General features: G+C 57.8%; 3 protein-coding genes across 3 annotated transcripts; 2 read left to right on the top strand and 1 right to left on the bottom strand.

The window, feature by feature from the left end:
• Window positions 1-3,471: 3,471 nt before the first annotated feature.
• On the top strand, window positions 3,472-7,845 carry ASPHD2 (aspartate beta-hydroxylase domain containing 2; the record flags this gene model as incomplete). Its single annotated transcript, XM_084217218.1, has 3 exons — window positions 3,472-4,351; window positions 6,547-6,660; window positions 7,736-7,845. 3 exons carry the CDS (start codon window positions 3,472-3,474, stop codon window positions 7,843-7,845), a joined length of 1,104 nt encoding a protein of 367 aa, XP_084073344.1.
• Window positions 7,846-12,012: 4,167 nt separating this feature from the next.
• On the bottom strand, window positions 12,013-25,085 carry HPS4 (HPS4 biogenesis of lysosomal organelles complex 3 subunit 2). Its single transcript, XM_084217122.1, has 14 exons — window positions 24,980-25,085; window positions 24,127-24,217; window positions 23,331-23,474; window positions 22,298-22,405; window positions 21,456-21,572; window positions 21,253-21,347; window positions 19,959-20,031; window positions 19,250-19,283; window positions 18,194-18,290; window positions 17,387-17,748; window positions 16,860-17,263; window positions 14,410-14,542; window positions 14,018-14,126; window positions 12,013-12,447 (listed from the first exon to the last, which is right to left on the bottom strand). The coding sequence occupies exons 1-14, from the start codon at window positions 25,012-25,014 to the stop codon at window positions 12,276-12,278; spliced, it is 1,974 nt and encodes a 657-aa protein (XP_084073248.1). The 5' UTR covers window positions 25,015-25,085; the 3' UTR covers window positions 12,013-12,275.
• Window positions 25,086-25,143: 58 nt separating this feature from the next.
• Window positions 25,144-26,791, top strand: SRRD (SRR1 domain containing; the record flags this gene model as incomplete). Its single annotated transcript, XM_084217347.1, has 7 exons — window positions 25,144-25,283; window positions 25,354-25,394; window positions 25,474-25,604; window positions 25,680-25,778; window positions 25,855-26,009; window positions 26,247-26,292; window positions 26,575-26,791. The coding sequence occupies 7 exons, from the start codon at window positions 25,144-25,146 to the stop codon at window positions 26,779-26,781; spliced, it is 819 nt and encodes a 272-aa protein (XP_084073473.1). The 3' UTR covers window positions 26,782-26,791.
• Between the last annotated feature and the right edge of the window lie 203 nt (window positions 26,792-26,994).

Raw genomic sequence — 26,994 nt, 5'->3', positions numbered from 1 at the left:
GAGGACTCACGACAGTTTCTCCACTAGCACTAAAGAGTTGTAAAGGGACGCTCCAAGCTGGGAACAGTCTCCCCCCATCCCTGGTGCCGCAGCACACCCTCACATTCTCGCTGAGGCATTCCCTGGCTGCCTGCATCTTGGGCATTGCCTCACTGGGAGCTCCTGTCCCCTGCATGCCAGATGCATTTATTCCTGGAGACAAGCAGCCCCTGCAACCCGAGGGCTGCAGCACAAGGGGCCGGAATCCTCAGAGCCAGTGCTCCCTGCTCCCTGAAATCGTGTGCTCCTGAATCCCTGGAGGCAGAATCGTACACATCCCGACTGCTGCATCCCTAATAGCCCGTGTCCCTGGAGCCAGTCCCCATTCCCTTGGTGGCTGCATCCCTGCGTGCTCCCACCCTTGGGACCAGCATCCCCAGACTGCTGCAGCCCCCAGCGCCTGAATCCTTGGAGCCGCTGTCCCTGCGCGTCCCGCTGCACCCCCGGTGCCCCCTCACCTCCCGCGCCGCCGTCACCCAGCCCCCGCGTCCCCGCGTCCCGGGCTGCCCGCGGCCGGGATGGGCGCTCCCTCGGGGACCATCGCCGCCTCCTCCCGCCGCTCCATCCCCGGGACCCCTCCCGAGTGCCGCAACCCCGCGGCTCCCCCGCCCCTCCGGGCCCCTCCCGGCAGCGCGGGGCGGGAGCGCGGGGCGGGGGCGGGCGCGGCGCGGGGCGGGCGCGGGGGCGGGCGGGCTGTGCGGGGCCGGGGCCGCAGCTGCCGCCCGGCGCGGTCCCGGCGGGGGCGGCGCGGCCCCTCCTGCCCGGGCTGCTGGGAGTTGTGGTCCGCGGCGGCGGCGGAGCGGCGCGGAGGGAGCGCGGCCCCGCGCGGCCCCGCACGGCCCGGCGCGGGCGGCAGGTCGGTACCGCAGCGCTCCGCAGCGCATCGCGGGGGGGCCGCGGGGGCGCGGGGCGGCAGCGGGGCCCGCGGCGGGGGCGCAGCCCGAACCCCCCCTTCCCGGCCGGGGCAGGGGCTCGGCGTCGGGCGGGCGGCACGGCCGCGCCGGGTGACAGCGCGGCGGCAGGTGCCACCGGCGCGCCGGGTGATGGGACACCGGCACGGCCGTGCCATTGCCACGCCGGGTGATGCGGCCACAGCGGTGATACCCGCTGACGCCGCCACGCCGGGTGACACCGTCACACTGGGTGAGAGCAGCGCGCGGGTGACACTTACTCTGGTGGCACCGGCGGAGTGGCATGCTCAGGAGAGGGTGAAGGGAGCACCCACTGCTCCCGTTCCGGAGTGGCAGCGGGCATCCCGCCTCATCCCAAGGCTCCTGCTCCTCATGCTGCTCCCAGAGGCGACACCAGCCGCGCCGAGCTGAGGACATCCCCGCCACGCGTCCCTGTCACTGCAGGCCCACGGCCCGGGGACCCTGGCTGGGCTGAGCCGAACCCGCTGCCTCCAGGAGATGCCGTGGCCACCACGGAGTCACCGAGATGCAACTTTGTGCTGCATCGAAGCCTCTGCCTTCCTTATGTAACACGGCTGCTGCTGGCACGGTGCTCGCCTCCACGTCCTGCACAACTTCGGTGCAACGTGGAATTGATCTCCTCTCCCTGGAATGGCTCTGCCTTTATCATTAGCTGAGGAGCCTTTTCTGGCATCTTAGGCCAGGGGTGCTGGATGTGACCCGTGTGGCTACAGGGTCATGGCTGAGAGGTGACAGCACCCACTGGGTGCCCCATGCAGCCCCAGCCACTCGATGTGAGTTGGGAGCAGTGCCGATGTCTGGTGCCCTGCCCCAGCGCTGGCACAACCCCTGTGGGGGTGGGTTTGGTCAGGTTTGCAGTGGGGTGGCCATGCTGGCGCAGGAGGCAGCTCCTGGGCTGGTCCCACGGAGGCTGTGCCCAGAGAACCCCAGGGCTCTGCAGCCCAAGGCTCCCAGGCTCTCTGGGGTCAGGCAGGCGGTGTGTGGGCATGGGGGCTTGGATTTCTTGCTGCTCTGATGGTTTCCCCCTGATCTGAGGTGTTGCCTGCATCCCTGGGGCAGCACTGGGGCCATGTTTGTGCTGTGCCACCCTTGCAGGGTGTGACTCTGACTGGGGACCCCGAGGCTGTCGGACCCCCCAAGCTCTGTTCCCCTTAGTGTTGTCATCAGCTCTGACCGAGCGTGGCTGCTGTGCCTGAGCAGTTCCCTTTGTAGGGCAGGAGCCACCCTGAATGCCCATCACCCAGGGCTCTGCTCCCTCCCTAACATGCTCCAGTCCTGCAGGTAGCACGAGGGTTGTGCTGGCCCCGGGGGACATCCCTGGCACCGATGCTGCGGTTGCACCCCGGGAATGGAGGCCTGGGCGGGAGAAGCGGGAGTGTCTGGAGGGATGCCAGCTGTGGAGATGGAGGAAAGTTATCTTGAGATTCCCGGGAGGCTGTTACATGCCACGTGGACTGCAGATCCCGGGATGGGGCACGCAGGCAGCATGCTACAAGGAAGTAGGGTGGAGGGAGGGCGGGTGTGTGGACATTCCTCCCTGGAGTGTTACAGTGCCGGAATCCCAGGTCTCCAGCCCTGCAGAACATCCCTGCTGTAGGGTCAGATCCCATCTGCAGCCCGTCTCCATCACTATTGATAAGGAAATGCACATTGAGAGGCTGCAGGACTTTGGCAGGAAGGGCTGGAGAGGGTTTGGATGGCTTTCCTGGCTCATAAACCAATCCTGCTACTTAAGAGTCAGTGCTCTTACCAGTGAGCTGGTGAAATCAAACAAGCCAACCTGAGCTGCCTGTGTTGCCACCACCCCGACCTGCTCCTGTGGCCATGTACTGGCCCTGTGGCCATGTGCTGGCTGAGGTCTGGGCTCTCCCACACCTCAGTCTCTGGAGGGATAGTCACTTCAGAGCCATCAGATGGAGGGGATAAGCTGATATGCTGCCAGATAGGGCAGTGAAGTGTGTACTCTCAGTGTATATTCACTAAGCAGCCAGATTTCAGACATGATAAGGCAGCAACTTAGGAGAGAAACTGGAGGATGAGCGGGAGGGGACATGGTCACTGGGGCAGTGGGAGATGGGGTCTGGGTCTGGGCCTTTTATTTGGGTGTTTGTGGAAGATGGTGTTGAGAGCACTAGGGAATTTACTCAGCATGGGCTTATGTTGGGTTCCTTATCCACCATCCCCTCCCTGAGGAGCCAGTGCCCCACACAGTCTCAGTGCGCAGCTCCAGCTGTATCCTGTGCCCTGACCCCAGCAGGGACCCCACGGGGCAGCCCTTTCCCTAACACCTCTGGGTCTCTCTCCCCAGAACCTCCCTCCAGCACTGCCTTTCAGGATGATGGGCCCAGGAACACCGGCGGGGACCCTCCGGCCACGTGGCTGCTGACCCAGGGGTGCTGCCGGGCACCACTGCCAATGCAGAGCTCAGGGCAGAGCAGGGCAGAGCCGCCGCTCCGCTCGCCCATGGCAGCCCCTTCCCGCCGCGCCCCGGCCCGGCTGCATGGTGTGGGTGCCCCTGAGCCCCACGAGCAGTGACCGCCGGGCCCCGCTGCGCGCTCCCAGCACCACCACCATGTCTTTGGAGTGGCTGACAGACTGGAGCTGGTCCCTGGACGGACTCCGGGATTTCATTGCCACGGGCATCCAGTCTTTCCGCGACTGCGACGCCACGGCCGTGGTGGCAGTCGCCTGCCTGCTGGTCCTCTTTGTGTGGTACTGCTACCACGTGGGGCGGGAGCAGCCCCGCGCCTACGCCACGGTGAACGCGCTGATGCAGAGCGCCGAGGCCAACGGGGTGCAGAACGGGTTCGTGTACTGCCAGTCGCCCGAGTGCGTGCGCTGCTCGCACCACGACGGCCTCAACCAGAAACTCTACCACAACCTGCAGGAGTACGCCAAGCGCTACTCCTGGTCCGGCATGGGCAGGATCCACAAGGGCATCCGCGAGCAGGGCCGCTACCTCAACAGCCGACCCTCCATCCAGAAGCCAGAAGTCTTCTTCCTGCCCGACTTGCCCACCACGCCCTACTTCTCCCGGGACGCTCAAAAGCACGACGTGGAGTTGCTGGAGCGCAACTTCCAGACCATCCTGTGCGAGTTTGAGACCCTGTACAAGGCGTTCTCAAACTGCAGCCTCCCGCAAGGATGGAAAATGAACAGCACGCCCAGCGGGGAGTGGTTCACCTTCTACCTGGTGAACCAGGGCATGTGCGTGCCCAGGAACTGCCGGAGATGCCCACGGACGTACCGCTTGCTCGGGAGCCTCCGTACCTGCATTGGCAACAATGTCTTTGGGAACGCCTGCATCTCTGTGCTGAGCCCGGGCACCGTCATCGCCGAGCACTACGGGCCCACCAACATCCGCATCCGCTGCCACCTCGGTGAGTGTCTGGCGCCGTGGTTCATGTGTCGGAGGGGGCAGCTGCGCCTGGGTGCAGGAGCCCCAAAAAAGTCTCTGGCACCGTGTGCTCTTGGGGCTCAGACACCTTTGGCCTGAGGAAGGTTTTGGGGGCTTTGGTGGTGATAGTCCCTGGGTACCTGACATCCCCAGCGTCTCGAGATCAGCAGCAGGAGGGTTTCACCTCCTCCTCCTGCTGACCCAGGGCTGTGGACTCTTGCTGGTGTGTGATACAGGGCTGATTTTACATAGGGGTCTCTGAACATCCCCCACTGTGCAGGCAGGTCCCTCTCCCATCCCAGGATGTGGCGCAGCCTGGGGTGCTGCTCCAGGACTGTGTTGTGCCGCTGGCAGCTCCCCTCTCCTGGGGAATCTCAGCTGCTCTGCATGGGACATGGGTAGAGATGGGAGCAGAGATGCTGCTTTGGGGTTTGCAAAGCTGCAGGTGAGGGCTGGGGGGTCCTGGGGTGTCCCCTGCGGTGGGTCAGGCACTGGATTGGTGGCACAGTGCTCCCTGCTCAGCAGGCAGGGACGGGGAGAGCCCACACGGCACAGATGGCTGGGCTGGCACAGCACCGGCCGTGCCGGGGGAGGCACCGCACGGGCCCGGCTGGCAAACACCAACCGCGCCTGTTCAGCCAACAGCTCGGGTAAACACACCCAGGCACTGCTGGCCATTTGTTTGGAATGGGAATTGTTTTCAGAGCTGATCCCAGGAGCTGCCCTTGCTGGTGCCACGAGGAAGCTTGTCACTGACCCCTCTCTCTGAGGCACTGGGGGATGCGCTCCCCTCGTGAGGGGCTGGGAGAGGTTCCTGGGAGGAGCCAGTGATGTCTGAGTGGGCTCAGGTGAGCACACCTGGAGCACATGAGCCCTGGGCAGAGGAATGACATGGGTCATTTGCTTGTCCTTCCGCTGGAACTTGGCACTGGGCCGGGGGTACACTGGCAGCCCTACCTTGCTGCTGGGAACGCAGCTCTTGCTGTGCCCAGGGCATCCCAGGGCATGGATGTGTTTAAGACACAACCTGCCCTTTCAGGCAGCTGGACCTGCAAAGCCAGCACAGCCATCAGTGGGGCGAGTCACTCCCGAGGATTTGCCCCAGGCACAGGCAGCTTCCATGGGCCTGGGCAGCATCCTGAGGGTGTGGGTGGGATGGAAGGGCTGCAGGCTGCTCCCTCCCTCCATCCCCCAGCAGCTCAGCTTCCCTGTTCCAGCATCTCCAGCTGAGGCTGTTGTGCAGGGAAATGGCTTTGGGTTTTGCAGCCTTTGAAACAGCATCTTTGTAGTCCCAGCTTTGTCGGGCAGCTGGGAGTCCCTGCTGCGCTGGCTGGGTTTGGCATCGCTCTTGGATCTGTCCTGCTCGTTTGCTGCATCGTTACCGTTCGGGAGCCACGTGAGCCCTGACCCCTTTCTCCACCACGGCCACATCTTCAGGGCAGCATGGCTCTGCAGCAGCTCCAGTGTCCCCAGCACTGCAGGTGGTGACAGTCCTGGTGCAGGAGGTGATGGGATCAACCCCTGTCAAACTGCCTTGGCTTGTGCTGGTATTTTAGGAAAAGACCCATTTTATTTCTAAGATTGTCCTTCATGTGGCCCTCACAGAGCTGCTTCCCTATGAGCGTTTTGTGACTCCCCCAGATTTCTGTCCTTGCAGCCCCATGGGTCACCCTGAGGCAGCACCTTGGGTGGAGACTGAGGGATGGGGCAGGTCCCTGGGGAGCTTGTGGCAGAGCCACAACTGAGCCTCCATTTTCCAGCCCTGGTATAATTCCTGTTCCCCAAGCCTTGCCTGGGACAGGGTCATCACTGCAGGGCTGGAGGAAGGAGCAGGCCGGATCTGCCTTTGGTCCTGAAGTTGGAAAATATCCCGGGAGCCTGGCTCCCTGTGCACACCTCAGGGCCATGGGCTCTGGGGACTGGGAAGCTGTTCCAGATATGAAAGCAGTGCCTGCGGTGCTGAGCTTGCTGGGGACAGTGAAAAGGCAGGAAGGAGCAGACAGGGAGTGAGGCAGGGGCTGAGCTGCTCCAGACTTGGGGTTCAGGTCACACCCTGTAGGGGAGCAGCCCCTCAGCAGCAGCATGGGGCTCACACAGAGCTCAGTTGCTCCCTGCTGCCCCACCACAGGGAACTCGGCATGACCTGACCCTCCCCATCCTCTCTCTTTGTGCCTGAAGGTCTGAAGACGCCCAGCAACTGCGAACTGGTGGTGGGGGGCGAGCCCCAGTGCTGGGCTGAGGGCCGGTGTCTGCTCTTCGACGACTCCTTCCTGCACACAGCGTTCCACGAAGGTGAGTTCAGTGTGTGGGGCCTCGTGGTGTCCCCTCTGGTGTTGGGCACTGGGGATGGGTCAGGGGGACACCCACGCCCAGTCCCTTCTGCTGCCCCAGCAGGGCTGGGTCCCATGTCCTGAGGGGCTCAGGGCCCTGGCCTGCCCTAGCTGGGGAGAGTGCTGTCCCTGGCATGGCAGGGCTCCCCATGAACACGCTCCCTCTGCCTCACAGTGCTGGGACATCCTGACACCCTTTCCTGGCACACCCCTGGAGCCCCTCAGCCAGCCCATGGCTCGCTCCCGTCCCAACTTGCTCGTGGTGCTGTCGCAGCAGTGCCAGCCCAGCACAGGGCCTGCTGACCCTCTCCCCTCCATAGCAGCTCAGCTTCCTTCACCGCCGAGCTCTGCAGGGCAGCTCCGGCTGCCGTGCCATGGCCTCGGCCTCCTCCTCCTGCCCTCAGAAACCCTTTTGTCACCCAGGCAGGGAGCAGAGTCCATCACCAGCCCAGCAAGGCAGGAGCCCCGACCTCCACCCTGCTGAGGGAACAGCGCACACAGTCCTGCTCTTCAGGCTGACCAAGGGCGTTAGCAATTGCCCAAATCCCTTCCTTGCTCTGTCTGCAGCCCTGCTGCAGCTCGGTGCTGACAGGCCAGCAGGGGAGCAGCCTCCCGCCCGCTGGATTGTTGGATCCTCCCTCCTCCCTCCTGATGGAGCCTGTTCCGCTCCAGCTCTCCCGGATTACCCGGCATTAGTCGCCCGTGGCATAAAAGCATCAGGCAGAGCTGTTCTACACAGGGGAGCGTGAGGAGAGAGTGGGAGAACAAAAGCTGTTGCTTCCACATCAAACCTGCTGTGGGATCGGGAAGCACAGCTCCGTGCGGGGCCAGGAAGGCCGGAGTGGCGCAGCAGCCGCTCCGTGCACAGATCCAGGACGCAGCTGCAAGCAGGCCCTGCCTCAGGAATCCTCCATGCCCAAAGCAGGCCGGGCAGGGAGGAGCGTGCCCCGTGTCCCTGAATTCCCAGTAAGCAGCTGTTTACTGGGAGGCACTGGGGAGGTGCCTCCCTGCCCTCATTGTGTGTTTCCACCCCTCAGGTGCCCCAGAGGAAGGTCCCCGTGTGGTGTTCATGGTGGACCTGTGGCACCCCAACGTGGCGGCGGCCGAGCGCCAGGCCCTCGACTTCATCTTCGCGCCGGGACGATGACGGCGCTGCCCGGCCTGGTGGGTTCAGGGCAGCTCGGCCGGGGCCCTCTCCCGGCACACGGCCTCGGTGCTCCCTCCTGGGGGTCTTGTAAATGGAAACTGTGACGTGTATCCGCGCCCATCTCCTTCCTCCATCGTTGGCTTCAGGGATTCTTTTCCAAGCGCCGGCGCCTCGGCCCCGCCGGGGCTCGCTGCCCCCCTGCTCCGTCGTGTTCTGTTGCTACTGTGTTTTGCGGTGTTCAGAAGTAGAGTAACAAACCCAAGGGTGCTCGTTTGAATGTAATGTAAAATTTTTCTCGTGGTCATCAAAGGAACAACACACACACACCATAACGGCCAACCAGCCTGCCCTGCCCGGGATGGACGGACAGGTGGACACTGGGGGCTGCCACGGGCACTGTGCGTCCCCCAGGCTGGGTCTGATGGGCTGGGCAGGGCACAGCTCTGCTCACAAAGAACCCTCCTGGGGCTCCTGCTTCCTCCTCCATGTGCCAGCTGGGGCTCCCCAGCCCTCCTGCCCTCAGAAACCCCTTTTGTCACCCAGGCAGGGAGCAGAGTCCATCGCCAGCCCAGCAAGGCAGGAGCCCCGACCTCCACCCTGCTGAGGGATCAGCACACAGTCGTGCTCTTCAGGCTGACCAAGGGCGTTAGCAATTGCCCAAATCCCTTCCTTGCTCTGTCTGCAGCCCTCAGTTTTCCCAGTTCCCAGCTGGGAGGCCCTGCAGGGGCAGGGATGCTGTTTGGAAACAGAGAATGGGGGTTTTGTCTGTCTGTAGGAAGAAAGGAGGTCACCATTCCTTCTGCTGCTCCATCTTCTTCTTTCCTCAAGCCAGGGCAGGCACACACAGCGGCAGCTCCCATGGACCTGACACCACAGGACAGCTTCCCAAGGGGGGTTAATTCTGCAGCCTGAACAGTGAGGCCCCACCCTGAGGTCCTGCCCACCCAGGGACCACCACGCTTTTCCTGAAGTCCCCCAGCACCAGAGTCTGTTTTGGGGTCTGGGGGCTGGTTTATAACACCCCCCCAAAGCACAGTGTGTGGTGGATGCTCACAGCTCTGGCTGGGGACCCTTTGCCTCTGTGCCCTGCCCAGGAGGGACCACCCCTGTCCCCCAACAACTTCTTTACAGACTTTTCAGTGAGTCGATTGCAAAGGAGGCAGAGATTTCAAATACATCTGAGGTATTTTTTACACCCGTCTTGTTACAGACTACCTGAAGTGCATGATTTCTACACGCATTGGCTACCTGGACACAGGCCCTGGGGAAGCAGGCTGGCTCTGTCCAAAGGTTGGTAACATTCATACAGTGGATAAGCAAAGATTATCAATAAACAGTTGTGCTGAAAACAGAATGGGCTTTGCCTGCTGCTCTAACGAGTCCGGGGTCAAGCAAACACTGAGGGGTTGGGTCCTGCTTATCTTGCTGCTGGTGGGGAGAAGTGGCCTGGAAAGAGCAGGAGCTGCAGGGTGGGAGGGGGCACGGGCCTGTTTGTCAGGGATACAGTGAGCATGGCTAGTGCTCAAAAATACCCAGCCCATGGAAACTCTGTCCTGACCAGTCACAGCCTCCCAGGCCTGGATTTGGCCAGGTTGGATGGGGCCCTGTGCAGCCTGGGCTAGTGGGTGAATCCTTGCCCATGGCAGGGACTTGCAAATGGATATTTGAGCTCTTTTCCAACCCAATCTATCCTGGGATTCTGTGATGTCAGTGGAGCCCAGGCTGCCATGGAGGACAGGGAGCATCTCCCACAGCCTGCTGGTGGGGGACTGCTGTGGGTTCCAGCCCTGCTGCCTGGCCCAGGGCAGCAGAGACTGTCCCCAGCCATCCCCAGGAGCAGCTGCAGGCCTGAAGCTCCCCACAGAAGCCATCAGCCTTGCCAGAGCATCCACAAACCATTTCAGGAATTGCTTCCAGCTGCTTGCACTGATTCATCAAAGGCAGCAGCTTCCCAGGAGCAGCTCCAGAGCAGAGGGTGCTGCTCAGATCCCACCCAACTGCCTGCAAACCAATGCCTCACCCCCTTAAGCACAAAACCAGCTTGGCAGGGCAGGAATTGGTCCCCATGAGCCCCCCCTGGCAGCACTCAGACAGGCCCAGCTGATGGAGCAGATTAAAAATGCCCCATTTTTAAGCATCCTCTCCAGCACAGCCATCGCCCTGTGGGCTGGGAGCTTTCTGTGTGCCGTTCCCTCCTGACCAGCACAGGGCTGGGGTGGGCAGGGTGGGCAGGCAGGGGCTGGGTGGGCAGATTCAGCCTGAGCAGCTGAAGGAGCAGAGCCAGCCCAGCTGTTCCTGGCTGGCAGACGGCTCAGCAGATTGCAGCGCAGGATCCCTGGCGGCAGCAGGCAGGAGCATCCATCCGGTCTGTGCTTTGCTGCTGTGCCAAATCTCCCTCCTGTCCCTCTCAGGCTTTTCCTTCCACTTCTCTGTGTTTCCTGCTCAAGCACACAACCACTTCCCAAGCACCCAGGCAGGATCCAGGTGGATCTCCCCGAGGAGCAGAGCAGGCTGGAGCTGCTCCTGGTGCTCCAAGGCTTCCTCTCCTGGGAATTGCAGAGGGAATGCAGATCTGCTGAGGGCACAGAAGGGACAGGCAGAACAGCATCTCCCAGAGGAGTCACTTGGCTCAGCTGAGCAGGGATTCCAGAGCACACAACCCTCATTCCTCCTGCCTTCTCCCACCCTGCAAAACCTCCCTGATATTCTTCCTCACGATGTTCCCTGGGCTCCCTCCAGAACCGGAGCAGTTTGTCCGTCACCCAGTGGAAGTGTGCAGGGAAGTCACCAGGGAAGCAGCACCTTACCTTGTGCCATCTTCCACAGGGGTGGAACTGAAACAGGAGGTCACCAGGGTGGCTCCAGCTCAGGCTTCCCAGGGAGTTTTCACTCCTACGCTGCCAACAGGCTCCTGACAGTCCTTCCATGCCCAGGATGGGAGCAGTGCCACACGACTCTGCTCCTGCTGAAACACCTCCTCAGCTCCCAGGGCTGCCAGCCAGGTGGCATCTGTGCCCAGCCACCCCTGAGCAAGCAGCTGGCTCGTCCTCTGCAGTCCTCTGAACTTCCCAGCAATGTCTGAGGAGCAGCCCTGGGATGACAGAGCGACCTTGGGAACTGTCTGTGCTGGAGTGGGAGCAGAAGCTGTGGCAGTGGTGACCTTCCCATGCCCAGCTCTGATTCTAGCACGAACCTGCTCAGCACCTCCCCATGTTCATGTCTCTGCTCACCATCTCTTGGTGACACCAGTCACACATCTATCCATCAGGAACCTTCCCAGCAGCTGCTCTGCAGGACTGATTGAACCAACAGGCTCTGCCTGTTCAACCCCAGCACTGCAGGAACCACCCTTGGAGGAGGTAAACAGGGAACAGCTCCCACAACCCAGCCCATCACACCAGGAAGCACAAACATGACAACAACGTGACTCTGCTGGGATGAGCCTTGGAGGCTCCTTTATTTCCACAGTCACACTGAGGGGTGTGTCTGCACCAGCAGCAGGTTCCAAACACAGCTATCCATCCCTCAGGCTAAGCAGCCCCCACCATGGGCCCCCCCCCACCACCACTGACTGGGGACACTGTCAGAGCAGAAAGGGGACAGCTGCTGAGGGGATACAAAACCTCTTTGGTCCCATCAGCTAAGAGGCAACTTTGGGGTCTGCAGAGTGTGGGCAAATGGAGCAGTAAGAGCGGTGAAGTGAGGTCCTGCAGCAGAAGGGAGGGAGCACAGGCTGAGGGACACTCACACCACCATCACCCAGCCCCTGGGAGGCTGCATGGCCAGGTGGGCACAAGGAGGGCAGGGCTGGGCTGGACCATCACTGACCAGGGAGGTGTGGAGGGACAGGGACATTCCTCCAGAGTCACCTGTTGCATAAAAACCTCCTGGGAGCACCCAAAGGGGGATTGTGAGCTCTGCAGCTCTTGTTCTGCTCCCACGTGACAACAGGCAGGCACTGCTAACCAAGGTAAGGCACGACGTCATGGGAGGATCATTCCCATGGATTAGGGGACAGAAATAAAGCCAAAGTCTGACCAGGGCACAGACAGTGGCTGACTGACATCTCTGAAAGGCAGCAGTGCCTGGGGGCTGTGTAACTCAGAGCAAGGTGAGGTTTTACCTCAGATCAAGGCACATGGGGTGTGTGCAGATCACCAAGGAGTCCCTGTAACGTCCATGTAAACCAAGAGCCCCAAGACACTGTGTTCTGTCCTCAGTCTTTGGTAAATGCTGTCAGTGACACCTGCACTGGCCCAAAACGTGCTGCAGGACAGGGCAATGAGTGTCCCTTCCTCAGGGCCAGGCAGGCTGGAGACCCCACAAAGGCAGGGCAGGGCAGGGCCTCCTCTCTGGGCACAAACAGCTGAGATTTTCCTTACTGGAGATGAACATTCTGCAGGGCTGAGCCGTGGTATGAGCACAGCAGCTCACAGCAGGTTCACCCCATGCTTCAGCAGCTTCTGCTTGGCCTTGCTGGGCAGGCTGAAGGCACTGTCATGAGGGTTGGGGACACCTGAGTTGCGGAGTGGAGCTCCCAGCTGCTGGAAGTAGGTCTCCTGGACAGGATTCCTGCAGGCATACACGGCTGTGGAGGCGTTCCTGAAGGGGCAGGGAAAGGCAGGGGTCAGACTGACAGCTTTGGGCAAGATTCACAGCTGGGCACTGGGCTCCTGAGTTTTGAGAAGGACTTTCAGGTGTCTCAGCATGGAGCTGAACAGGCACCAAACCCCTGAAGGCCACAGGGAACCAGACCCAACTTATAAAGAGCCCTGGCATTCTTAAAAGGGACAATGAGATATCACAAAATCATTTAGTTTGGGAAAGATCTCCAAGACCATCAAGTCCAACCTGTGACTGAGTCTAGCTGAGTGCTCTGGACTGGTTGACAAGGTGGGGATGGGTCACAGGTTGGACATGATGGTCTGGGGGGGCTTTTTCAAACCTAGTGATCCTGGGATTCCGTGTGTGGCCACATTTCAAAGATTCCCCTTGCTGCCAGCCCAGCCCAGGACACCACGAGCCTGGAACACTCCTTGTGCCTGACATTCCCCCTCTCCCACTGCTGCTGGCCACAACCAAATCCCAGCAGAGCACCTTGCAGCAGGAACCACATGTTCCCTCACAGGTGTGATGCAGCTCAGACAAGAGTCAGATTCAGTCACCACCAAAGCTGTGATTAAAAACATTAATTAAGACTAAGAATGCCCCCTCCCAGAGCATTCCCTGCAGGAGGGCTGGCAGGGAGCAAAGCCAGGGACCCTGGATCCCTCCTGGAAGGAGGAAAGCAGCAACTGCTATGTTTGCTGACACCCTTCTGTGACAGCTCTCCATAAAAGAAAGCAGTTTTAGTCATCTTGTTACTCAGGCTGATTCACACATGGAGTTGCTTTTTTCGGGGTAACAGGGAACATGCCAGCTTAGCCAGTCAGTTTAGGATTGGATTTAAGGAGCCAGAGAAGCTCATGCTAAACAAGGAATCCTCCAGCACTGAAGTGTGTGATTCACATTCCCTTGGCAAGCGGTGCCAGAGTTACTGTGTAATTCCCAGGAGCATCTTTATTTCATCATGTTTTGGACAAACAAGCAGGACCAGGCGGGTGGAATCTGCACACTCCCAGCTCAGCTGAGGAAAAGGGTGTCCACATCAGCCATGGCCTGGGAGAGGGCTCTGGATGTCAGGAAAAGCTCTGGGTTTTGGGGAGGGCTCTGGCTGGGATAAGACCATCCTGCCTGGTGCATCACAATTGAGTTTGCCATGCACATCACAGTGTGTTTCCAACCCAACAAGCCGTGCAAGAAAACAATATCTAGGTTGCCAATTCTGGGCGCCTCTGGCTCCCTGCCGAGACACAAATTTATTAGGAACAGCTAAATTTAAAACTGCGTCTTAGAATCTTACAGTGCCAGGAACTGGCAATTGTGTGAGTGTTGCATCTTAATCCAAGCCATGGCACCACTCAGCTGTGCCCTCAGTCCACCCTCCTGGTGCCACTGCAGCCTCTCAACACCCAGGAACCCACAAGTGAAAGGAAATTTAGGGAATAAAGCAATGTGACTGGTCCTTGGGTGTGGTAACAGCCTGGTCAAAACCCAGCCAGCCTTGGAAAGAGGTTCTGCCCTTCTGTGACCAGCCCTGTGGTGGGACAGGAGGGCTGTGAGCACCCCTTACCTGATGATCACTTCTGAGGCCGTGGGGAGATGGCTGAAGTCGGAGTGGATGAGTGTGGCCGCCCTCAGGAAGTGCCGGTCCAGGGGCCCGGGGGTGTGGGGCAAGTTGGCTGCACAACAGGAGAGAGGGGTGTTAAAAACCCACTCTGCAGTGTGCCCCCATTCACTGAGCAGGAAAAGGCTCTGGAGCTCCCCACACACCCTGGACAGCTGCAAGAACAGGCTGGGGACACCCTCAATCCCAACAGACAAAGCTCCCCCAACAGGGCCCTTGATCTGGGCTCTGTGGTGGGAGCTCTGCTGAGAAATGGTGTCTGAGGTGTGAGAAAAGGTTCCCATAAACCCCATTCTCCTCATTGCTCCCTCCTGCAGGCCCAGGAGAAGAGGACTCACCTGTGAGGACATTCTGGACACAGTCATAGTGTGTGAAGTTGTAGTTTGTCCTGGCTGAGGCTGAAGAGTCCTTGGGCAGGGTCTCCCTCAGGTGAACCTCGAGGCCGTTTAGGGAGGCCAGGCTGCTGTGGTACTGCAGGGCAGAGGGAAAGGAAAAGCTCAGAGCCTCACCTGGGCTTCAAGGAGGTTCTGGGATTCAGGTGACAGAAGGACTGGACCCTTCCTCACTCTGCTGTGCAGGCTCCCACCTAAAATGGCTGGGAAATTTTGGCATGGAGAGAACAGACAAGTCACAGAGATCCCGAGGCAGTGATGGGGGTGTGGGCAGCCGGGTCCAGGGGAGCTGTCCTGCCCATGGCAGGGGTTGGGATGGGATGGGCTTTAAGGTCCCTCCCAACCCAAACCAGTCTGGGGTTCTACAACTCAAAAAAGGGCCCTCTAACCTGACAATCAGCCATTAAGCCACCTGATGTGACTAATTACAGGAAAATGCAAGGCCCCATTAATTTACCATCAACCATTACTCTCCAGGGCTCATTTCACATGATTTACAGCCCCAGCAAGGGACATTCCTTTGCTTACACTGGGCAGTACAAACACACGCAACAAAGCACTGAATGAATGCCAAGCTGCTATTCTGGATGGATTTTCAGTAGCCCAGAGGCCCTGATCCTGCTGAGGCTCCCTGGGCACAGGCAGGGCACAGGCAGGGGTCCCCCACCACTCCTGGGAAGATTAACTTCATAATCCTCATCCTGCCAATGCGCTTTCCCCTACTGGGGAGAGGATCAAGCCTTTGTTCAGCAGGATGGCAGTGCCTGGCCTATCCTTGACCCCTGTCATGGCACAGATTTTCCTTTCTCTGCAGTGAAATGAAGGGATAAGACCTAAAGAGCAGCAGGAGGCGAGGCCAAGAGCCTCCCACTCCACAGGGAAAGTCTGGGATGGAACCCGCCCTCCCAGAGGTTCACAGCTGCACAAGTAGCATATTTTACCCTTCTTTGGTGTCATTTGGGGGCCTCAAAGCATTCAAAAAACATTAATTATAACTAAGCTTTGACATCCCTGAGAGTGGAGGGTCATTTGTAACCTACAGATAAACAAAGGGACAGACAAGCTGAGGTTGTGCCTCAAATCCACCAGCAGCAGAGCCCAGCTGCCCCTCCTCAGACATCGCCCCTCCTCCTGGGACGATGGGACATGCAGGGCCCCTCTCCTAAGGGATAACACACCTGCACCCACGGGAGGGTGCAGCAGAAGAGCCCAGCCACAGCTGAATTCCAAGCGGTGTGACAGTGCAGTTTTGGTGAGATCCAAAACAAGGGTACGTGAGATGGAAGCAGGATGTCTGGGAAAAGAAGAGCCTGAATGGAATGAGAGCTTGTCAGCACCAGGGCAAGACATCAAGGAAGATGGACTGTGCAATCCCTGTGCAATAGGGATTCCGCTCTCCAGCCTGACAATTCCCACCTGCCTGCGTCCCCCCTGCTGTTCCAGACGAGCAGAAAGGGGACAAAGTGCCATGTCTGGTGCAAAGGGCCCTGGCTGCACCTCTGGGCTCAGCTGATTTGGCAGCAATCCCAAGCCAGGCACATCAGCCCTGCTGTGCAGAGCAGACATTCCCCAGCTCCCAGGGCCCCAGGTGTCCCACAGCTCTGAGGGGAAGGAGCAACCTTGAGGCTCTGTGTTAGTCTGAGCTTCCCTCCACCTTCCAGTCTGGCTGGGGAAGGAAATTAGGTTGTTCCTATGGCAACTGGCATATCAAACAGGGCTCTGCAGCTTTGACTCAGCTCCTGGTAGGGAGGCAGAGGCCAGGCAGCAGATCTGCAGCCGATGCTTCCAGGGAAAAACGGGGGGGCAGCACATCCTGCCCCTGCAACCCCATTAGCTCTGCTCACAGGGGAGTCTGGGCACCCAAATCCCACCACAGGGAGATTTGGAATTGCTCTGGTGCTACCCAGGTGCAGTGCCCTCATGGCATCCCTGTCCCCAGCCCCAGGGAGCAGCCTGGAGCTCCCACAGCCAAGGGAACCTCTCTGGGTCCTGCTGCCAGCCACGTCTGCGGTGCTCCCCGAGGGAGAGGCGGTGACGTGCAGGCTGGGGCTTCACCACAACCAACCTCCCTTCCCAAAAACCACCAAACTGACGGGGATCCCCAGCGAATCCCAGCTCCAGCACGGGCCCCTGGCAGCCCGCGGGTGTCTGTCACACCCCCACGCTCTGCTCCGGAGCCGGCAGTGCCAGACAACAGCAGCACCGGGAGCCGCCTGTGAGACGCGGCTGGCCCCGCTCCGCTCCGACAGCTCCCACGCAGCCGCGGCTGCCGAGCCCGCCACAGCTCGGAGCAGGTGATGGAGGCACCAGGAGCACGACTCAACACTCCCTCCTCAGCTGTGAGCCCTGTGCCCCCCAGCAGTGCAGCTGCAGTGGGGCAGAGCTCTCCCACTCACCACGTCCTCCACGGCGCTGCGGTCACTGCGCAGCTGCTCCTCAGCCAGCAGCGACAGCACCAAGCCCTGGATGCAGTGAACGTAGAGGCTCAGCTGGGCTGGCTCACCCCCTCTGCCCCCCAGCCTGTCCCAGCTGCCTTTCCTGCTGCTGGCACATGGCCTGTCCCCTGCAGGGGCACTGGGCAGAGCCTCCTGAAGCTCTGGGACCAGTGGCTGCCTCCTGTCGTGGAGCTGTGTGTGTCCAGCAGGGCCTGGACAATCCAAGCCCCACACGTGGTCACCAGCTGTGCTGTCACTTCCCCCAGACACACAGTCCTGGCTCACAGTCCATGGCTTGTCCTCCTCACTGGATTTTCTTCTGCTCAGCTCCTGGGCAGGAGAGGGAACAGCTGGACTGTGGCTGACTGAAAGGGAATTTTGGGAAGCACAGTGACCAATGTCAGAATCTGCAAGGGATTCCCCCTTGCCCTGGCTCTCTTGCTCCCAGGAGTAAGGGTTGGGAAAGGAAAAGCCTTCCAGGTATGGACCTGTAGTCCAATTACACTCAGTCTGGAGTGAAGAAGGGCTTGGGAGCTGTTCTGTGTCACTCTCCGAGGGGACGGATGTTTTCCTGCTCAGCTCTGAGCTTTCACTGCCTGCTCCACTCAGGTTTGCAGCTGGAGAATTCCTTGTGCCGGCTCCCGTTCCAGAAAAGTCCATCAGAGGATTTGCAGGGCTGCCCAGCTGCACAGCATCTCCTGGGGCAGGTGTTCCTGATTTGTCCTCGTGGGACTTCTGCACAGAGATTCCATCCAGGGCTTGCTTTTCATGAGCTCCTGTTGATTCTGGAACTGCCTGGGAGCAGAGAGCACTCTCCTCTCCTCTGGGGCCTGCTGGGGACATAGGTGACCTAGTGGGAGATGACAAGTGGATGAAACACTGAGCAGGCTCTGTGTGGAGTTATCCCATAGCTGCTAACCCCACTGGCTCCTGGCACTGATCAATGGCTGATCCATCCCCTGCTACAAAGAGACCTGGGGAAAGGATGGGCCGAGGTCTAAGACAGGTCAAAAGCCTGGGGATCTTACCCTGCATGCTCTTGGGAATGTCCCTCCCTTGTCCACAAAGCAGTGCTGTGAGCTGAGGGGCAAGAGCTCACAGCTGGTCTGGGGAAGCAGCTCTGCTCCAGGCTGCTCCCAGCAGGGATTTGGGAATTCTGCCCAGCCTGAGGGGCTCAGGCAGCTCCAAAGGCACTGACAGAGCCTGAGTTAGCTCCAGGGAAAACAGTGACAATGGCAACAGGGACACAGTGTGAGCTCCTGCTGTGAATCCTCTGGGTCAGGCTGGTCTCCTACCTGGCCATCCACTCCACGGGGAAGTCCCGGAGAGCAGAGACCTCCTGTGCTGTGAGGAACACCGGCAGGACTCGCACGCCCGGTGGCAGCTGAGGCTCTGCAAGAGCAGGGGAGGGGAAGGATTCAACAAACATGGCACAGCTTAAAACCACAATCCAAACTGTCATGGACATATTTTATGAAAAATCCTTTTGACAGGATTTTTCTCCTGAGAAGCTGAGAGGCCTCAGAAACGAAATGTAAACAATAATTATCTGCTGCTGTGGAATGCAACAGGAGCATCTTTGATTGGTCCATATTTGTTGTTTCTACTTGATGACCAATCAGAGGTCCAGCTGTGTTGGGACTCTGGTCAGTCACCAGATTTCATTATCATTCTTTTCTATTCCTTTCCAGCCTTCTGATGAAATCCTTTCTTCTATTCTTTTAGTGTAGTTTTAATATACCATTTTCTCTTAATTATATATCATAAAATAATAAATCAGCCTTCTGAAACATGGAGTCAAGATTCTCATCTCTTCCCTCATTCTGGGACCCCTGAGAACACCACCACACCAAACCTCATCAGCCCAAAGGCTTCTGCAGGAGCTGCAGGCCTGCCACGATCCTGCATCCCAACTGAGCTGGGCAGCCTCTTCCCACCCTCCCAGCATTTTCCCATCCCTTCACGCCTGACACAGTTAAATTTCCCCTCAGTGTTTCCATCCTGGCAGACCATCTCCACACTGATGCTGAGAGGGGATGGCTGGAGGTTTGGACTGCAAGCACCAGCCATCTGTTGTCAGGGCCTGGCAGTGGCCAAGTGGCCACGTGGGGAATTGGAATTGAGGCAGGCATGGTTGGGAATCTGCAGAACTGGAATCAAACCCAAAAGAGCAAACCCAGCAGAAGGAGCTGGTTCTGATCACACAGCACAGGCTGGCTGGTGGCAGCAACACCCTCTGGGATATTTTGGAGCTACTCCAGCACCCAGCACAGCTTGGGTGTGAATCCCAGAGAACCAGCCTATGCTCCCATGCAGGGAAGGCAGCCCAAAGGATGCAGCTGGATGCTCACCAGGCTCCTGCAGCTCCTTAGCTCCAGGCTCACTCTGCAACAAAAGCCAAAAATCAGCTCTGTGGATGGATCAGGGACACCAGGACACCTCTGCCACCCCCCACCCAGTCCCCTAAGGCTGCAGCAGACCCCACACCACCCCCCTGCAAACTCTGGGACTGTTCAGTGCTGGGAAGTGTTTTGGTCCTAAGGGAGCTCTCAAAGCCAAGGGGAGCTTCCCAAGAACCAAAATACACCTAAAATTCAGGACAGAGCCCAGATTTATCATCACCACCTGCTCAGGGAACAGAAACTCCCTTCATTCAAGCAGAAGAAAAGCAAAGGTTGCCTTTATATCTGCATACTGATGGCTTTTATAGAACATCTTGATCACATACATACTAATTTTTGACAAGTTTTAAAGCAAATAAGAACTGCTGTTTGTCAGAGGCTCATTTGGTGGATCTCCCAGTAAATACCAAAACTCGTGTAAAAAGCAAGTCATAAATGAGAACTCACAAATTCAGTGAGTTAAAAACTGAAAAAAAAAAAGCTAATTCCTAGTGCAGAAGTCTTGGAACCTTTTTAAATCATAAGTAGTAAAAGCTTTAAGCATCATCACCAATATTTGTCCTTCCCCATGGTGACACATGCCAGTTCTGTGTGACAAGAGCTCCCACACCACATCCTTACAGGGATCTGCTGGCAGGGGACATGTTCAGCACCATACCTGGCCTGGGGACTCGCTGCCCTGCAGGAGGACTTTGGCAGTGAGTGGAGGTGGCAGCTGGGTGCTCACAATCCTGAAAGGACAAAGCAAAGTCAGAGAAACACAGAATGGTTTGGCTTGAGAGGGAACTTAGAGATCATCAGTTCAGACAACTCTTGATGACATTTGGTGACAAAATGTCTCTACCAGACAGACCAGAGGCACAAGGTGACACACCCTGGCACAGGACAAGGCTCCCAAGTCCCTCCTCAAGTCAAATGTCCAGGTCCCTTCACTCTCAGGTGCTGCAGTGACTCACTCCAGTGTCCTGCCTGCAGCTATGAGGTCACTCCCTGGCAGATGCTCTCCCTGTGGCACATTTCCAGTGCTTGTAAAAGGTGTCACTGGAACAGTTCATGACAAAGAAAAATGGCACTTGAGTGCTGCTGCCAAGGAATTCTCGGAATCCCCCACCTCCTGTCTTTCAGGGCCACCTTGGAGGCTTTCCTTGAAGTCATTCAGTCATCTTTGACTGAAGGAAGCTGGAATTTCTCATGAGGAATCCTGGCTTGTCCCCTGTGCACTTCCTGTCAGTACAGACAGTGGTCCTGAGCAGCAGGTCAGACAAACCCAGGGACACACGGACACACCTGCACTGAACTGCACACCTGCAGAGGGAACACTGCTGGGAAAGTAAACATCCACTCATCTCCCTTTTCCTTGGTGACTTCCCCCTAAAAATTCTTAGAAATTCAGTCCTCACATCCTGCTGAGTATCAAAACCAGCAGATTTTTACTAAAACCCAAGTCTTGAACTCCTTCATGGTGATGAGCACAGATAACTCTGGAGAGACTGTTCACAAGGGCCTGGAGTGGCAGGACAGGGAGGCAATGAATTCAAACTGCCACAGGGCAGGGTTAGTTGGGGTATTAGGAAGAAATTCTTCCCATGAAGGTGGGGAGGTCCTGGTACAGGATGCCCAGAGAAGCTGTGGCTGCCCTTGAATCCCTGGAAGTGTCCAAGGCCAGGTTGGATGAGGTTTGGAGCAACCTGGGCTAGTGGAAAGTGTCCCTGCCTATGGCAGGGGGTGGAACAGGATGGGATTTAAGATCCCTTCCAATCCAAGCCATTCCATGATCCCATGATTCCATGAACCACTCAGCCTCAGTGACCCACAGACAGCCAGGGACTGCCTGACCTGAAGCTCTTGAACAGCCAAGAGCAGCCCTTGCTCTGCTCCCTGGATGCACTCCAGGATCCAAGCTCTGGAAAGGGGTGGATTTAACCCTCCAGGGAACAAAACTGGTTACTTACAAGCCTTTGTAGAGGATGCAACCTGCCAGGACATGGGGAGAGCGCTGGCACGTCTGCAGGATGAGAGCTGCCTTCAGCAAAAGCAGGGGATCCACCTGGGCAGGGAGAACCAGGGCAGTGAGGCCACAGAATCCTGGGGAAGCTCCAAGCAGCAAATAAACAAACACAGGGGCACTGGGGCACTGCAGAGGACAGGCTCTTACTTTGGTTTTGTCCAGATGCCAGAGAGAATTGAAAATCCTGTGGAGGTCACTGGTGTTTTTTAGGATGTGTTCAATGTACCTGTCCCACTCCCTGCTCAGCTCCTCCTGGGAAAACGCCTGTGGGTGACAAAACCCCCACAAACACTGTCGCTGCAAAGTGTCCACGCACTTGGGATGGGAGATGTAATCCACAGGGCCTGCCAGGATAAGTCAGGAAAAGGTGGGAGACAATACTGAGGGGAAAATTTAGGATGAACATCTGGGAAAGGTTCAGCAGAACCCCACAGGACCTCGGAGCCATGGCAGGCGTGACCTGCTCACTTTTCCAGGTCCCACTTCTTGGATCTGTGACCCTTGGCAGGAGGAAGGCAACACAAGGGGACACTGCAGAGCTGGGACACCACGGGAAGTGTTCAAATCTCCCCAAAAGTCACGGTGTCCCCAGTCCCTCATTATCAGCTCCCTCCTGACCACATCCCAGTCCCTTGTTACCATGTCCCAGCCTCTTGTTACCATGTCCCCATGTCCCCTGTCCCTCATTACAATGTTCCAGCCTCTTGTTACCATGTCCCCAGACCCTTGTTATCATGTCCCCAAGTCCTCAGTCCCTTGTTAACATGTCCCAGTCTTTTGTTACCGTGTCCCCATGTCCCCTGTCCCTCGCTACAATGTCCCAGCCTCTTGTTACTGTGTCCCCATGTCCTCAGTCCCTCATTACCATATCCCAGTCTCTTCTTACCATGTCCCCACATCCCCAGTCCCTCGTTACCATGTCCCCAGCCCCTGGTTACTGTGTCCCAGTCTCTTGTCACCCTGTCCCCATGTCCCCAGCCCCTGGTTACCGTGTATGCACCATGCACGGGGCCGTGGTAGAAGGTGAAGAGGCCGATGAGCTGCTCCAGGAGCCGCCGGCAGCTCACGTCAGGCAGCTCCACAGCACAGCCCAGAACCTGCAGCACACACAGCAGGGGATGCAGAAGGTTGCCTGACAGAACTCGGGCACGACAAGTGAGAACAGCTCTCATCGCTTTCACACGAGGACAGACAGCTCTGTGCAGGCAGACACCCCTCAGAATCACAGTCACAGGAAAAGGAAATGCAAACATACCCACACAAGAGCCCTGGCACAGACAGGATAAATAAATATCAGAAATGCAGCGCTTCAGACACGCTCCCTTCCCACGTTAGATGACCTAACTTGGTGCTTAATAGCTAAGTACTTCAAAATATTCAAATTAACTCATAATTAATGTTATGGTGATGCTCCATCTAGTTTTTGAATTGCTGAACAGAAGCAGCAGTGCCAATTAAATGGGGCTGACTGGCCTCAGCCCAGTTCCCAGGGGATGGTTTGGGGCACCTTTGTCACAACTGCCATACGCTGCTCTTTATATTCTAAATGTCAGTGGGCACTGACAAAGCTCTGGGGATGTTGAGGGCTAGAAGGAAAGAACAATCAGACTATCAAACAGTGACTGTGTCCTTACAAACTGCAGCACATGGATCCTGTTATCTCCCATCCCTGGAAGTGTCCAAGGCCAGGTTGGACTGGGACAGTGAAAGGGGTGGAACTGGATGAGCTTTAAGGTCCCTTCCAACCCAAACTAGTCTGGGATTTTGGGATTCTGTTTCCCTTGGGTGTGGGCACAGAAATGAAATACTGGAAATTTTTCTGCAGGAAGCTGAAGTGACTGCCAGGCCACAGAAAACAGAATTTAAGTTACGAATGAAACGAAATTTGTGCACTGCAAGGACCATCCCCAGCTCTCCCTGGGTGCAGCTCACACCCTGAAAAATAAACCCTCTTTGTCTGATCCCATCCTTCAGCCCCTGGCTGTTTTCACTCTGGGACTGCTCTGGAGCTCCTGAACTCACCCACAGAAAGTCTCCATCCACCACCACGGCAAACTTGAGCTTCCTGAGGCGGACGAGGCTGGGAGGGGCCCCGGAGATCTCGGTGAGGCAGCGAACAACCCCGGCCACCTGCCCACACAGCAGCTCCTGCTGCTCTGGGATGGTCTGCCAGGGAGCAAAGGCTTTAACTTGCCATTAAAAGAACTCAGAAAAAAAAAAAAATCACTGCTGTTTTTAGGTATAAATAAAAAGTAATTATAATTTCAACTCAATTTGCAGAAAGGGTTGTTAGGAATTGGCACAGGCTGCCCAGGGCAGTGGTGGAGTCACCATCCTTGCAAGTGTTCAGAAAATGTGTGGGTGTGACACCTGGGGACAAGGTTTAGTGGTGCTGAGTTCATGGCTGGACTTGATTTTATTCCAACCTTAACAACTCTGGGATTCTATAAATCAAACGCAGTAGAACAGGCAAATTTCTGGGAGAAAAATAATTGGATTGCTTTTTCCAGGCAGCACAAGGGCCTGGGGCTTATGGAGAGGAACTTTCATCTCTGATGTGTATTTATTGAAATCACCAGGACAGAGCTGGGCTGTGCTGGCCCATTCCTCTGGGAGGGAGCAGAGTTTAACCCCGCTGCTGTGCCCTGAGAGCCCAGCCCTGCTCCATCTGGAGCTAATTGATAAACAGAATTTACTAAAAAATTTCTTAAAACTTTGGTGACTACTAAATAAGGATTGACCCAAATCACCTGGAAACCCAACCCCTCCCAATCCAGACTGATCAGCAAACCTTTACAGATAATAAAGCAGATATTACCTGGGGAGGGTAAAAATAACAAATGCCAGCACTTGTAGGATCCCCTTCCTCCTTCACTTTTGAGCCATCATAAAGGAAAAAGTAATTCCACCTAAAAAACATTGGCAGAAATGATTGTGTATTTGGAAACTGCTACCCTTCTCCCTCTCCTTTCTATTTCTTCAGAAGAGCAACAAAAAGTTATTGTAAATGGAGAGACATGATTCTTTGCACAATCACACCAAGTTTACACACAAAAGCAGCGCCAAAAAGGTCCCTCACAACTAAATTTGACCACTTCTGTGAGTTTAAAGCAGGTTGTAGAACTCCAATTCTCAGACACCTGGAAGGAGAACTGGAAAGAAAGTGGATTTGTGAGATATTGCACCCTCAGCACACGGGATAATTATAATTAAGAGAGTGCAATAATTATTATAATTATCGAGAATTATTATCCACGTGCATCCCAAGCAGCTGCCGGGTGCTGCCTGCACCCAAGAGCTCCCAAGAAGCAGGAGACGGTAGGGTCCTTCTGATAACATTCTGCTCAGAATTTCTTGAACGCACGTATTCAGTAACACTCTCCATCCGGTCCTGTCAGTCAGCACAAGCTCGGAACGAGCTCCGTGCGGGAGTTTTCCCCTAGGAACAGCCCGGGTCTGGAGCACAGGCTGGCTCAGAGGTGGCACCGAGGAAGCCGCGCAGCTGCCGGGCCAGGAGCGGGAGGCTGGATCCGCTCCCGGACCGAGCTGCTGAGCCCCGGGGGCTGCCAGACCTCACCCACAACCGGGGACGGAATCGGCGAAGGGCCGAAGGTGCTTCCCGGGGCACCGGCACGGCTGGGCGGGGGGCGGCGAGCGGGGAAGGGGCTCACCATGGCGCGGGGCCGGGCGCGGCGGGGCGGGACATGGCTGCGGGAGGCTGCGGCGGCTCGGGATGCTCGGCGCGGTTCCGGGATGCTCCGGGATCCCCCCGCTCGTTCCCGCCGCCGGTTCCGGGCGCGCCCCCGGTCCCGTGACCGCGCACGTGACCGCGCGCATGGCGGCGGTGGCGGGAGGGTGGCGAGCGGGGCGCGCCCGGCGGCGGCGGGGCCGGGGCCGGGAGGAGGAGGATGAGGAGGAGGAAGGGGAAGGCGGCCCCGGAACCGAAGCGGTGCTGCGGCGGCTGCGAGAGGCGCGGTGAGTGCCCGGCCCCGGTCCGTGTGTTCGCTCCCCGCCGGGCCCCACTAACGCCGCGCTCTCCCCGCAGGGACGATCTGCTGAGCTCCGGCTTCTGGGCGGCGAGCGCCGGTGAGTGCGGGGAGCGGGGGGTGCGGGACGGCGGGGACAGCGAGCCCCGGCGCCGCCGCGCTGACCCCGCCGCCCGCAGGAGCCGTGCGGGCCCCGCTGAGCGCGGAGCCGCCCGCCCGCTGCGTGTGCTACGGGCTGGGCCGGTTCGGGCGCTGCCCCATCGCCCGGTACCAGCTCGCCTTCCTGCTGCTGCTGCTGGACGAGCTGCGGGTGAGCACCGGCCCCGGGGGGAGCAGCGGGGGCAGCACCGGGGCGCTCCCCGCTCACGCCGCGCTGTCCCCGCAGGTGCCGCCCGCCCGCTGCGCACTGTTCGACCCGGCCTTCTCGGCGCGGGAGGCGGCGGCGCTGCGAGCGCTGGGGCTGTGCCTGCTCCCGGAGAATGAGGTGAGGAGACCCCCGGTCAGACCGCGGGGCCCGCCGACAGGGCTCGGCCGTGACGGGCTCGGTGGTTCCCGGGCAGGAAGGGAAACACGGCATCGAGGGCGCGGCCACGCTGTTCTACATGGTGCACTGCGGGAAGGCCCTGTACAACAACCTGCTGTGGAGCAACTGGAGCCCAGCGGCGCTCTCCAAGCTGGTCATCATCGGCAACAGCTTCCGAGGAATCGAGGAGAGGTCTGGGCACAGCCTGTGCAGGCTCTAGTGCCTCCCACCCTGCTTTCCTCTTCTCTGTCCCCCACTTTAATTTTACTGCTTCCAACAGCAATTTCCCTGTTTTGTGCATTTTTGTTGCCATAAAGTTTTCAGTTATAGGCCCTCTCCCCGCCCCTCTTCTGTCCCACCTCCATGCAGAAAACCTGTCTAAATCCACAGGAATGTTGTGTCTAATGTGGACATCTTGTGTTATTGCAGATTGCTGTCCAGAATCTTGGAGAGAGATTATTCTTACATAGCAAAGGTATGAGGCAACAGTTTAACATTATTGTTCCATGTTGACAACACACCTTTTAATGAGAAAGAAAATGAACTGCCATTGGAAAGAATAGTGGGGTTATTTTCAAAACCTTTTTCCTAGACACTATAATATAAAAGCTAATCACTTTAGGATTGCTGAACATCTGCAGACCATCCTGCACACAGGGGCTGAGGGTAATGTAACACCATTCTCATCCTCACTGGCTCAGCTCTGCAGGAAGGGGCTGCTGCATTGTCTGGAACTTTTCCCCCAAATGATCTTTAGGTCTTGAAAGGAGTGGAGGAAGTGGCACTCCCCAGTCACCCCCGCTACCTGGACACCTTCAATGACACCTCTGTGCACTGGTTTCCCTTGGACAAACTGCAGGAGCTCTCCCCTGAGGTCTGGGACTTCGTGGAGGAGCCGATGTACCAAGATTGTGAGGACCTGGAGATCATCAGGAAGGGGGAGGAAGCTACTGCCAAGTCCTGACCATCCCTGTGGTGGCAGGGCTGGGATCCACATCTCTTCCCATGGAAGCTTCTGCACAGCTAAGATGGAGCTCAAGTAGCAACTGTGGCGTCAGGCTCTGTCCAAAGTGGCAGCACCTGAGTGCTGAGGTGATTGAGGACATTTTTGTATTTTATTTAAGAAAAAAGTAAAGCAGATCTTTGATTTACACTCACTGAACTCCAGCAAACTAAT

Source organism: Fringilla coelebs (assembly GCF_963513975.1).
Source record: "Fringilla coelebs genome assembly, chromosome: 17".
In the NCBI taxonomy this organism is placed as follows: domain Eukaryota; kingdom Metazoa; phylum Chordata; class Aves; order Passeriformes; family Fringillidae; genus Fringilla; species Fringilla coelebs.
This window is presented reverse-complemented; position numbering and strand designations above follow the sequence as displayed.

What these genes read in the sequence shown, in the direction of transcription:
- HPS4 (XM_084217122.1), bottom strand. Translation starts at nt 25,014, where the DNA reads ATGTCCCGCCCCGCCGCGCCCGGCCCCGCGCCATG. An exon ending in CCGTGCATGGTGCATACACG is followed by an intron (nt 21,573 to 22,297) that starts GTAACCAGGGGC and finishes TGTCACCCACAG; the next exon opens with GCGTTTTCCCAGGAGGAGCT. An exon ending in GCAGCGAGTCCCCAGGCCAG is followed by an intron (nt 19,284 to 19,958) that starts GTATGGTGCTGA and finishes CTTTTGTTGCAG; the next exon opens with AGTGAGCCTGGAGCTAAGGA.